Source organism: Citrus clementina, unplaced genomic scaffold (genome assembly GCF_000493195.1).
Source record: "Citrus clementina cultivar Clemenules unplaced genomic scaffold, Citrus_clementina_v1.0 scaffold_5, whole genome shotgun sequence".
NCBI lineage: Eukaryota > Viridiplantae > Streptophyta > Magnoliopsida > Sapindales > Rutaceae > Citrus > Citrus x clementina.
Genome location: NW_006262201.1, coordinates 39,732,809 through 39,746,173, shown reverse-complemented (window position 1 = coordinate 39,746,173; position 13,365 = coordinate 39,732,809). Strand labels below are relative to the sequence as shown.

The window sequence follows — 13,365 nt, the reverse complement described above, 5'->3', positions numbered from 1 at the left end:
ATTAAGAATTTTTTAGTAATTTATAACAATATAACTAATCCTGATTTCAATTCTAATTGATAGATAAAACAAACACATCAATAATAATATAACTCATTTTGATTCTAAATTTTATAGTTAAAATAAATAATTTATTTTAATTACTATTTCTCATTACGATTACCATTGAGATTCCTGTTTAGTAAATGTTTTCTAAAAAATATCAAGATGCCCCTTGTTCAGAGTATTAGCAAACCAGCTATCACGGCCATCTCCACCGGTTGCTTTCTCAACGGCAGATATGATAAAGCTGCTCAGAATGCTTCCAACACCAAGTGTACTGAGGTAGAGTGAAAGTCCAAGACTTCTAATTTCGGTGGGAACATGATCATAGAAAAATTCTTGCAGACCAACCATGGTGAATGCTTCAGAAACACAAAACAAGACATATCAAGGAATCAACCAATCTATACTCACAGGAAAGAATTGTCACATTCGGCTTTATCAACAAGTCCATATTCTTCAGCAGTTTTGAGCCTTTTCATCTTCAACTAAAGCTGTAATGACCATGACTACAACAGATAAAAACACCCCACTTCCGATTCTCTGAAGCGTCATAATGCCAGAAGGTTTACTGGTGAAAGATCTTGCTATAAGCACGGAAATCGGTCATAGATGGGAACGACAAGAGCAATGGCAAGGCCAACAAATGATTGAAGAGAATCTGCGGGTATGTCAAAACTGTGTGACATATCGGTCCATAGTAGCTCCTTGCTTGGTAAACAAAGTTGGAGGCAGTGCAAACACAATGGCATACACCACGGTTGTCCATTTTGGAACAAGCCTAACAATTGCCTTTGCTTCCTCAACTTCACTTGCACTGCACGCCTTGGCATATTCCTCTTAACCATCTGCTACAAGCAAGGCTCTGTTCAGGAACCTTCCAGTGGAGATTCCGTATCTTAGATTAGTTAAATAATATTTTTATTTTTTAACCAAAATATTCTAATGATAACGAGCTTTTACCTGAAGAAATGCATCCTTTGTTCTGCTTGAAGAAGGGAAAGACTAGCTATGTAGGCACTTGTGAATTTTAACATATATCAAAATATTAAAAGATGTTTAAACTTGCTTGAATTGGTCAAAAGTTTGGTCTGACAAGTTTCTACCAGCTTCCTCTTCAACAGCAATGGAAGGAGGCGTAGTGATTCTCCAGCTTATAATATCAGCAACAAATACCTTACCAATTCTCGGAAAGGCGTTTGCCATCCCTTTCCAGAGTATATCGATAAGATTTAGTTCCAAGCAAGAAAAGAATTAAGATTGTGTGAATGTAGCTTATAATGAAAGTTGTAAATATGGAGGCGAAACACATTAGAAAATACCTCCAATTGAAGAATGAAATTTTCAGTTTGCATTCTTCTTGGTGTTCTCCATCAAACTGATCTGCACAAAAAACCTGTGACACATGGTCTATGCCCACCCTCCAAGGCCCCCTGGATATAGCGAGAAAAAGAATAAGATTACCTGGAATTGATTAAGAGAACATGATACAAAATTATTTGTGCTAATCGAAGGTAACAAAGCCGATAAAGTTAACAAGCTTAGTCCCTGAATTACAATCAAATAATAAGTCAAGGATGATGAACTTATCCATTTTGCCTGAAATTCAGATAGAGGATAGACATTAAAGAATATGATATGCAAATCATAATAATTAACAAATATCTGAAATAAAAATGAAGCAAAACCCTCCAGGCAGTTGAGAGAACCGGGAAAGAAATTTATCAGCAAGTAAATACGAGAAGCCATAACAATAGTCCAGCAACGACCGAGAAAAAAAGGAGCTACAAATGCCCCTAAAAGTGGCCGCAACTGAGTCGTGCCTGACCACGTGTTTATGTTCACAGCTGCAGAGGAGCTCCATTCAGATACGTTAAAAGTGTCGATGAAATTCCTTAAAAAGCGAACCTCCCCGCCATTTCCACACCATTAATAAAGTAAGCAGATACTCAGCTGAGCCGTGCCACACTCTTTTTTTTTTTTTTTGGGTATGTCTAAGGTGAACAAAGAGACATGTGATAGTCATCTTTCTATTTTATGCAAATATAATCTGTGTTAGGTTACAGGTCACCTCACTCGAACGTTTTTTTATTTATATTATTAATTCAATCAAATGTTTCTGCTGTTATTCCTAGTTCTAAACTTTTAATGTTAATACTTTTGCCATTAACTTTAGGCAAAAGTAGGGATGGCTGTGTGAAATTTATTTATTGAGTGAAACAAGGTAAAATGATCCCCTGTTTTAAACTACTTGGGACATATTTTATTGGAGCAGATTTTTTCAGTTTCTTTTCTAAACAACTCACTTCCTTCCCATACATTAGTCACAGAAACAGCTCTTTACATTGCACTTGGCCTGTTACAAATGTATGATTTTGCAAAATGCAAGTAGGCAACGCAAATAATCCCACAGCAAGAAGCCAATTAATTTGTTAAGATTTTTAAAAAATACTCTGAAGTGGAATGAAAGATCAATGCTCCTTAGTTCAGTTGGAATCTGATTGTATAAAGTTCCTGAAGACGAACCATGGCGAATGCTTCAAAAACACCCCACAAGGCATACTGAGGAATCAACCACCACACACTCTCATTGGAATTGTTACACTGGGTGTATCAACAACTCCATATATTCTTTAGCTGTTTTAAGCCTCTTCATATCAACTAAAGCTGCAGCGACCATCACTATGACAGATTAAAACAACCTGGTTCCAATTCTCTGAAGCATCATTATTCCAGCAGGTTTTCCGGTGAAGGATCTTGCTGTAGGCATGAAAACACGGTCGTAGATGGGAACGGTAAGAACAATGGTAAGGTTGATGAAGGTTAATTTGACGAGAAGCTGCGGGTATGTCAAAGCTTGGTGTGATAGATCCGTTCATTTTTGCTCCTTGCTTGGTAAAGAAATTTGAAGGCTATGCAAACATAATGCCGTACACCGAGGTAGTTGCCGATACTGGAACAAGCCTCAGAACTTAGAAGTGCCTTTGCTTCTTCAACTTCACTGATCCTACATACCTGGCATACTCCTCTGAACGATCAGGTGCAACTGTACAATCAGGGCTTTGGTCAGGGACTGCCAAAATTTGGTAATGATAAATTAGTTGCATACCAAGAGTTTTGCATTTGTATAGATTACATATTTTAATTGCTAATTGATTAAAAAACCTCTTCACTTGTATACTTGAATTTGATCAGACAATGGCCTACCAGCTTTCTCTTCAAGAGCAAGCAATCACAAAAGTGAGTGGTTCTCCACTTGCAAAAGGCTTCACTTGTACAGCCTTTGCTGACCAGCGAAAGAGCAACGAAGGTGGGGGCTAGTAATCTTCACTCTTTTTAATTTCTCCCTTACAATATTTTCGGCCTCGGGGCCTGTACATTGTTCCGCCCATAGTTTGGGCTCCAATAGCTGGCCATACTTTTTCTTTGCTATATTATAACTTTGATTTTATTTTTTGAAGCTAAAGGAATTAAGGAAAGTAAACGTGAGCCAAATATTAAAATCATGCAGGCATGAATTGTAAGAGTTTATGAACGTCCAGCCTAGATCCCTGTTACGTGCATATACTTTGTATAAATATAAACAATAAATTCTCAAGAGCCGTCGTCCTCATCTTTACTTAATGTAAATTTACAATCAACACTTTTATAAAATTCTTTTATATTAACTTTTTTTTAGGTTTCAGCACTCTAATAGTATTAAAGATTTATATATTATCACAGTGCAAGTCCATAACTTTTTTTTTCTTTTGCCAACATCTACACACAGGCACACACATTCATTAGAAATTCGCAAGTCCAAATTACTAAATGCGAATTTCTTGCGGATTCGCTATTACACCATATAGTGTAATAGTTAATTAGACAAAAACACAAAAACATCATATAATATAATAGTAAATATGCCCAATTAGACATCCATATGAGAAGCTCGTGTGTGCATATATATACATTTTGTGTTTTTTTAAAAAGAAAGTATATGCATAATCTTAATAAAACTGGATTGATTATAAGTAAAATATGTCTAAAGGCAGAAAAAGTCTTGAGTGCTTCTTGAGATCTTCTCCTGAAGACAGTTTTTAGATAAATGTAAAAGACATTTAATTTTAAATTGATAAAAATAAGTTACTGTTATTGTATTTAATAGTATTGTATCTCCCTTCCGAGAAATTCTAGAATACATCTGAGGTACCATGTCAGTTATATAACAAATAAATAATATTATGACATGTGTGCATTCATTTTGAAAAATCATCATATAAGTGGTGGTTATATTAAATTCAACTACACGTGTCATGTATGCATCACTTGGTTGTAATACATTTGAGGTATTCTACAATTTATTCTCCTTTTTTGAAACTTCAACTTTATATTTATTCATTATTGATGTTTTAAAAAAATTGTTAGGGAACCACGACGGTGTAGAAAATTTTTAATTAAAAAAACAAGGCTTTTTCCATGAAATCACCATGTTATCATAAGGGAATTTAGAAAAGAAAAATTTTTATAGTACATGCCGTACGATACAACCGAAAAAAGATTAGGTAAAAGAAAACTATTTAAAGTAATACAATATTGGAAGATTATCAACATGGCGACGAAAAAGTCCGATTGCGAAAGGAGGAGCCGGAGCATCACATTATTTAAAAGAATCCTAAGGCGCCAAAATTGAACAAATGAAATAATCGGCAGTTATTTGAAACGGCTGGGAACTGTGATGCTAATTGAAGGGTGTATTTGTGGTTAGAAATGCCTCCAATTGCTCTTGCACCATGGTCCAAGCAACCATCACGTGTCGTTCCTCCGTCAACGTAGCACCAACGGCGAATCGCATGGCATATATTCCTCCACAAACGGCGTGGGTCATGTAGGCTTTCCCAGATGCATTTATGGACTCCAATAATTCTCGATTGAACTCATTTATTGCTTCCTCCTCTGTGAAGAGCTGTTGAGAATGACAGTTTTCGTATTTGGGTTTAAGTTTATCCATGACTGCCGATGGAGAAACCCTGAAACACACAACGGAAAATTGCCTGGGAAACACAATTTCAAACCTCTTATCACTGGCCACAAGCCTCTCAAAAAGCTTGGCCATATTTACATGGCTGCGCAGGAAGTGCCTTAGATTTGCCACCCCATAGTTTCTTATCACAAGCCATAATTTCAATGAACGAAATCTTCGACTTAGAGTTATTTGCCAATCTTTATAGTCCACCACTTGTTTGGACTCCGTGGCTTTGTTCTTCAAGTACTCAGGATTTGTTGAGAGAGAGCTCACGAGTGCGCTTGGATCCTTCACCCAGAGGCAACAACAATCTAATGTTGTAAAGAACCATTTGTGTGCATTGAGACTAAACGAGTCCGCACCTTCAACTCCATCGATAAAATGTCGAAACTCTGGGCAAATACAGGCACTTCCTGCGTATGCTGCATCCACATGGACCCATATTCCAAATTGTTTTGCTACGTCGCAAAGCGGCTTCAATGGATCAACTGCAGTGATTGCAGTCGTCCCGATTGTGGCACATAGGAATAATGGGACCAATCCAGCTTCTACATCCAAGTTGATTTGTGTCAGCAGTGAGTCTGGAGATAGCCCATAGGATGACGATTTTGTTGTCTTAATAGCTCGGAAATTCTTGAGATCGATTCCGACAATCTGGGCAGCTTTCTGGAGGGCACAATGAGTTTGATCAGATCCATACACAACTAGCTTGGATATATTTTCTCTTCCAATTTTATTCAGAACCCGATCTCTTGCAGCAGTTAGTGTGCACAGAATGGCCTCACATGTAGTTCCCTGTATAACTCCACCGCCATTGCCTGAGAAAAGGAAAGACTTGGGAAGCTTGAGCATTTGACCAAGCCAATCCATTACTATATTCTCAAGCTCAGTTGCAGCCGGCGATGAGATCCAATTGAATCCCACAACATTAAAGCCAGAGCTCAGCATTTCACCGAGAAATCCGGCGATGCTACCACTTGAAGGAAAGTAAGCGAAGTAGTTGGGGCTTTGCCAGTGCGTTACACCAGGGACAATGTGTTCTTGTACATCCTGGAGGATTGTTTCCATGGACTCAGGATTGTACGGGGCGCATTCTGGCAAGCGTTTTCTGAGATAGCCAGGTTCAACTTGGCTTCGAACCGGGTATTTGTCGACATTTTTGTAGTAATCAGCAATGAAGTCAATTACCATGTGGGCTTGCCTCCTGAATTCCTCTGGGTCCAGAGGGTTAATGACTAAACCTGAATTGCCATCGAGTTGGTCAGATGTGAGGCTGCCCATTTGAGCTGAAAACAAATTAAAATTGAATGGAAAGAAAATGGAGGCTAAGAATGTTGGAATAGGAAGAGTTGGTGGCTTATTTGTTATTACCTCCGTTCCTCGGCTTGGTGTATAAATGGTGGAAGATAGCTTCTCCATTTATAGTTGTTTACGCCAAGGTGTTATGTCTGAAATATCCCTGCCTTTTCCGGATCTAAAGAATAAGCAATCAATAAAATTAATTATTTCAAATAACCACTGAGACGGCTATTCTGATGGCATGCATTTATCAAATTAATTATTAACTCGTCCCGTCCACTATTGCAACTACTCATACTAGACGTTTGACTCTACCCAGTCCATTTATCAAATAGAATTGAATTCCCTCGTGGTACACCAACGTATTTATTTTTATAATAATTTAAAGAATCCTAACCTTCAATCCCAATTAAAATCTTAATATTATTTATCCCTCATTTATTAAATGATAAATTTCACAACTTATAAATTACTTAGTTTTCATACAATGAATAAATACTACATCGATAAGGATTTAAAATATAGCTTAAATATTAGAATGCCTGACATTACTCTTATTTTTATATACATTGTGGCAGAAATATCAATAAATAATAGGGACAATGTCATACGTTGCTGAAGTTTGGGAAGAGACAAAAAAAATCTTTTATATTCATGACTGGTGTTGTCGCTGAAATTAAGTTGATGCATACTCACGATTCTTAAAGAAGTTCTTATTATGGAATAATGAAATTGAATTTCTATGTGTTCGTAGAGTTAATGGAGTTGTTTTCAAGTAACTGTGCTTCCTAAGATCTACCAAGCAATCTTATTTTTTATTAAACAAAAAACAATGAGTTAAACAAAGAAAAAAAAATAGTAGATCATAGTAGTAAAAAAATTAAGAGAGGAAGAGAGTTTTTATAAGATTATAAAGAAAAAAGTATTGAGTTGAAATTATTTTTTAAGAAATTTCAATCTAATAGATTGTCTTAGGAATCTATAGTTTATAAAATATTATTTTAGAAAAAAAATATGTTACTGAAAAAAAACGTGGCTCTTTAATTAATAAAAAAAATAGTATGATGTCTTAATTTTTTAAATGAAGACAAAATCTCTTTCATAATTTACAATTTAAAGAAAAAGAAGAAACAAGAGGGGTTTGTTGATATTAATTGGAGTTAGGCTTTCCGGCCTTAGTATGCCTTAGTTGACTTTGTTGATCTCAAATAATAAAGAGAAGGCTGACTTTGGCCATCACCAAGAAGGGGGCCATATTCATTCAGTCATTCAGAGCAGTCATATTCGGAATAGGGAAAGAAAAAAAAAAAAAAAAAGACAAATTGCTGATAAAAATAGTGTGAAACTTCTCGTACGTTTTTGCCAGCAATTAGCCACTTTGTCAATTTTTTTCTTAGAAATAAAAAAAAAAAACCAAAAATATGGCTGACTTGAGCCGCCAATGTTTAACCTTGACGTGCTTTCAAGAAAACAAATCAGAAGATATTGGCTTTGGCTAATATGAGTCCGTGGTCGGCTGATCAGGCTAATGGCTTTTAATGAGAAATACCATTAAAGTTGCATTCATTAGGGAACAGGGGCGGAGCCAGCATAGGACCAGGTGGGGCACATGCCCCAGCTGGCTTTCAAAATTTTTTTTTGATGGTTTTCTTAAAAATATATATTTTATTTATTATTTATCAAAATGCCCCACGTAAATTTTAAAACTTTGAAAGTGCCCACATAATTTTAAAAACATTTCACGTTGCCCCTAACTTAAATGTCTAATTCTAAATAATTTGATTAACTATTATAATATCATAAAAATCAATAAAGACAAATGAGAGAACCTTTATCAAATGAAATTCATTAAAAAATTAATTAAAATAAGTAAAATCTTAGCTTTCCGCTTTCTCTCGTCTCTTCCATAGTTCCATGAAATAAAGTGTGGTGGGTGGACTCCATAGCAGATTAGGCGATTTGCAGTGCTCCCTGATCGTCACCATGCGCGTGATGTTTTTTAATTCTAATTTTTTATTTCATTATTTTTTCTATTTTAAAATTGCTAATTTTATTATATAGCTTAAATTTGAAGTTCATGCAAACATTTGATTTTGTGTTTACTTTATACTTGATGAAAAATATTCTTGGTTTTGCAAATGATTTGTCACAAGCATTACAAAGGAAAGATCAAGATATTGTGAATTCCATGAAATTAGTTAGTATTTGCAAACTAGGTCTACAAATGATGAGGGAACATGGATGGAATTCTTTGCTTAGTCAAGTTTCTTCATTTTGTGAGAAGCATTTTATTATTGTTCCTGTCATGGAAAATATGTTTCTAACCCCTGGAAGATCAAGGCATAGAGCACAAGAGATCACAAATATGCATCATTATCGCATTGACCTATTTTGTACTATTTTGGATATGCAACTTCAAGAGTTAAACAGTCGTTTTAATGAGGTAAACACTAAATTACTTATGTGCTTGGCTTGTTTATGTCCAAAAGATTTATTTGCAGCTTTCAATAAAGAAACGTTATTGCGCCTTGCTCAATTTTATCTAAAAGATTTTTCTCCAATTGATCTCATGGCACTAGATACTTAACTTGATGTTTACATAATGGATATGCAGTCTAGTGTTGAGTTTTCAGGATTAAACAGGATTTGTGACCTTGCACAAAAAATGGTTGAGACTAATAAGCACAAGGTATTTTCATTGGTCTATTTATTAGTCACATTAGCATTAGTTTTACCAGTTGCCACTACCACGGTTGAAAGAGTTTTTTCAGCTATGAATTATGTGAAGAATCGACTACGAAGTTGAATGGAAGATGAATGGTTGAATGATAATCTGGTTGTGTACATTGAAAAAGATGTATTTGATTGTATTGATAATGAAATTATTTTACAGCATTTTCAACGCATGAAATCTCATTGGGGAATTCTTGATTAGAACAATTGTAATAAGTAAATTTATTATTAATTTATATTATAGTTGCAATTCTATGTATTGTTATCTAAATTTTCAAAATTTATTATCAATTTATATTATATTGCAATTTTATGTGTTGTAATATAAATTTTCAAAATTATACTACATTTTTAGTATGCCCCAGATCAATTTAATTCCTGGCTACGTCCCTGTTAGGGAACGAAACAAATGCAACATTAACGAAGTTACAAGAAAATTAATTGTGGGAAGAAAAAGAAGATAACTGAGTAGAGTGAAAAATTGTATATGTACTGTAAATTTTTGATAAATTAACAGTATTAAGATTATATAAAATATATTAATTTAGCAAATATTAATATATATTAAAAAAATTTATTTTTGATAAACATAATCACGTTTATAGTATTTGTTTACATTGATTTAGTATATTTTATGTATAATTTAAATAGTAGTTATTAGTTGTATTTGGTAGTAATTAGATTATTTTAGAGTGTTGATTTTTTTTTTTTTATAGTAAAGATGACATATGAAGTCAGTCTCACAATTGTTGCAAAACAACAATACAAATTGAATTGTATCACAAAAGAGTTTTGGAGATGAGATTTAATTCTAAATAAATTTTAAGCAGCAGCAAACAATGCTAACAAAATATTTTACAAAAACCACATGGCATATTATGTAAATTTGGTTTCAAACTAGGTAATTATTAATTTATATAGTAAGTCGGTCCTACAAGAAAATTAATTTTTTTTTAAAAGATTATTACGATTACAATGATAAATATATTGAATTATTATTTTACAATTTTGGCCCTATGTCGAGAGTTATAAAAACTATTAGTTAATCATGCTTATAAATTTATCGAATATTAACTTATTGAGGTTCTATTGTTTATAAATAAATAATTTTTTAAATACCAACATCATTTTATAACACAATCCGAAACCGATATTAGATGTCGTTTTAGTGTAGGTTCTTAAAATTGAAGAAAGAAAGAATAACTCTCAAAAAAGATAACGTACTCTCAAAGAGAGAAAACATCGAATTAATGACGAAAATAAACTCAAAAATGAATAATCTAAAATATTATTGATGAAAAGCTTAAAGTTGTTATAATAAACTATGAATAACAAATCTATATATATTAATAGCTAATTTAATCATAATCCTTCTCAAGTAAGGGAAGTTATCTAAAATCCTAACTAAACCAAAATTTACAAATATGACTCAAATAAACTTAATAAAATAAGATAAATTCTAATAAAATACTAAATACTAAATTGACTCAAAATCTAAAATTCTTAATTTATTCTACCCTAACTACGTACTTCTTATATCATTTTATAAAATATAGAATTAAACAATGACCACACATATTTAGAGCTTAAGAGCTAACATTGTATTCTGTGAGAGAAATGCTACACATCCTAAATAATGATTTAAAGAGTCATCTCAAATAAAGGTGATGTTTGTTATAATAAAAAATAATGTAGTGTAATTAAAAATAATAATATCGACCCGTAGCTGGTAGTGTATTCTCATTATTCTAGTGTAATATTATATTCACAAACTAATTATAAAAAAAAGATAAAATCTCTAGTAGTCCATGGAGTTTAGATCAATTATTTGTGGTCCCTATAATTTAAAAAAAATTATTCAAAAGATCCATGCTGTCACTTTTATACTTCAATCTAAATTTTTAAGAGTAAAATAACATTTTTTATATGATATAAAATAAAATTAACATAAATATGAGTTACAACACGTGAAATCGTTTCAACAAATGAAATCGTATCATTATTAGATATATTTTAATGCAAACTACCAAGCTCAACAAAAAAATGTGGGAAATAAAGTATATTGGACTGTTGTTGTTTGTAATCCCTAATAGATTTCATTGAAAGCCAAACATATCAAGATGACTGAAAAATGAAATGACATACGATACCTATTGCTTACACTATTATTAACAATATTGAACAAATGTAGTTGTGGCTGGTCAAGATATGTGTAATCTTTGTGTAACTTGGAATATCCACCATTCATTGAAAGTTTTGCATTTTACCAAAAGTACGTGCGTGCGCACACATACACTTATTAATCTAAAGTTAATACAATGTGAAACTTTAAATGATCAGTAACTATTTACCCTTAAAATATATGTATGCATACATATACATGTGTATATATATATGTGTGTGTGTGTAATCATTTTCTAATGAGGTAAAGTGAAGATGTTAGTAAAAAAAAAAAAAAAAAGTTTAATATACTAACAAACAAAAAATATAATTTATAATATATATATATATATATATTAATAATATTTTCACTTTAATAAAATGAGTGTTCTCACTTGAGAAATACTATATATATTCACCTGAGTACTACCTTCCCAACTTGCAATTACCTCTGATATGAACACGGTGGATGAGGAATCAAACAATTGAAACGTACAGGATCGTGGTCTTCAATACCCAATAGAAAGTGATAACCACGCGGGGACATCGGTCAACGTCAATGACGACGGCATTGAAGAAATGCCATCCAATAATAATAATAATAATCTATTGAAAAGTAATATTAAAATGCTATAGTTCCAACGGACAACCATATTTTGACTCAAAACATGCTTTGTCTTCTTGAATCAAATAATTAACTAAGGTTTTATTAAGGCCACCTGAATCTACTTCATAAATTTAAGCACGGGGACGACCGTTCCAGATCGCTACCTTCCCAGACTGAGACGTACACACTTACTTTGGTTTTGGCCCAATGCGGAAATTATTCGTGAACATGTATCATGTTTTGGTAAGCCAAATTACAGAGAGACGCTCTATCTGAACTTCTCTTGCAGTGTTCTATTGACTCAAATGAAAGGTGCGGTCCGTATGCGAATTTCCATGCACCTGCACTCCACGTTCATGCCACTCTACCTAAAATTGACTTCAAACACTACAAGCACTTACATAATTTATTCATCCATATCTGATTTATATAACAAAAATTCCACTACAAAAAGCACCAAAATATTAAAAAAAAAAAAAAAAAAAAAACCAGAAACAAAAACAAGAACAAATCCATGTCACTGACGTGATGTCAGATTTTAAACCTCAAGTTAAAAGATAGTAATTTCTTCAGTAAGAGAGAAGGCGCTTGAATGCCGGTTCAAAACCTACCTCAAATTAAATTACAAGTGATTTGAGAGAAATTAGATAAGGATATTATTGTAAGTAAATACGATTTTCACAATGCATGGACAATCAATGTCAAATGTAAAAACAGTTGATCTTCTCTCTATTTTTTCAACTTGTCAAAAGTAAAAACGGTTAACATTCTCTCTGTCTTTTCAACTTGTCAAAAAGTAAAAGCAGCTGATATTGTCTCAATTTTGTCAACTCACACATTTAAAGTCTGATAAATACATGGTATACGTGTCAAACTGAGAAACCACGCCAACGCTCCTCCTCCCGAATGCATCTTTTAATGATCAGTTGTTAGTCCAAGATGGTGTTCCACCAGCACCATTAAAAAAAAAGACGACTTGCAGATCAAGTTTGTCAGGGGAAAAAATAACAGACAACTTGCGAGTCTCTGTCTTAAGCTATTGTACATAATTACACGGCACTGCGAATAGTTAAGATTGTTGCTTCTTCATAGTGCATTCATTCCAAATTTCAATTGATTACAGAAGCTTGTCAAAGTTTTCTCTCTTAGCAAACTTATTTCTATTTTCTCCTCGCTGCTTATACTTTGTTATTCGTGAATAGTTTTAATACTTTTCTTTTGGTTCCATTTTAAGCACATGATTATTTTTATTATTTTAAATTTTTGTTTAACTAATAAATTTATGGCACATTAGTTTTACAAAATATATTTATATAAAAATTTATAACTCAATGATCAATCAAGTTACCAAATTACAATGAACCCAAAGAAGGTGAAAATCATCAAGCATTGAACCACTGCTAAACAAATCAGATCCAAACACCAACCATTAGCATAAGCTGGTTCAATCACCAAAATTAATAACTGCCATAATTTGGCAAAAAAACGTGTGGATAATGTGTTGCTAAAAATAGCCAAA

The 13,365-nt window shown here is 33.1% G+C and overlaps 1 protein-coding gene and 1 pseudogene across 1 annotated transcript; both read right to left on the bottom strand.

Moving 5' to 3' along the window:
- Nucleotides 1-192: 192 nt before the first annotated feature.
- On the bottom strand, nucleotides 193-1,248 carry LOC112098213 (annotated as a pseudogene).
- Nucleotides 1,249-4,528: 3,280 nt separating this feature from the next.
- On the bottom strand, nucleotides 4,529-6,424 carry LOC18040184 (tyrosine/DOPA decarboxylase 1). Its single transcript, XM_006434614.2, has one exon. It carries the CDS (start codon nucleotides 6,326-6,328, stop codon nucleotides 4,763-4,765), a length of 1,566 nt encoding a protein of 521 aa, XP_006434677.2. The 5' UTR covers nucleotides 6,329-6,424; the 3' UTR covers nucleotides 4,529-4,762.
- Between the last annotated feature and the right edge of the window lie 6,941 nt (nucleotides 6,425-13,365).

What these genes read in the sequence shown, in the direction of transcription:
- LOC18040184 (XM_006434614.2), bottom strand. Translation starts at nt 6,328, where the DNA reads ATGGGCAGCCTCACATCTGACCAACTCGATGGCAATTCAGGTTTAGTC.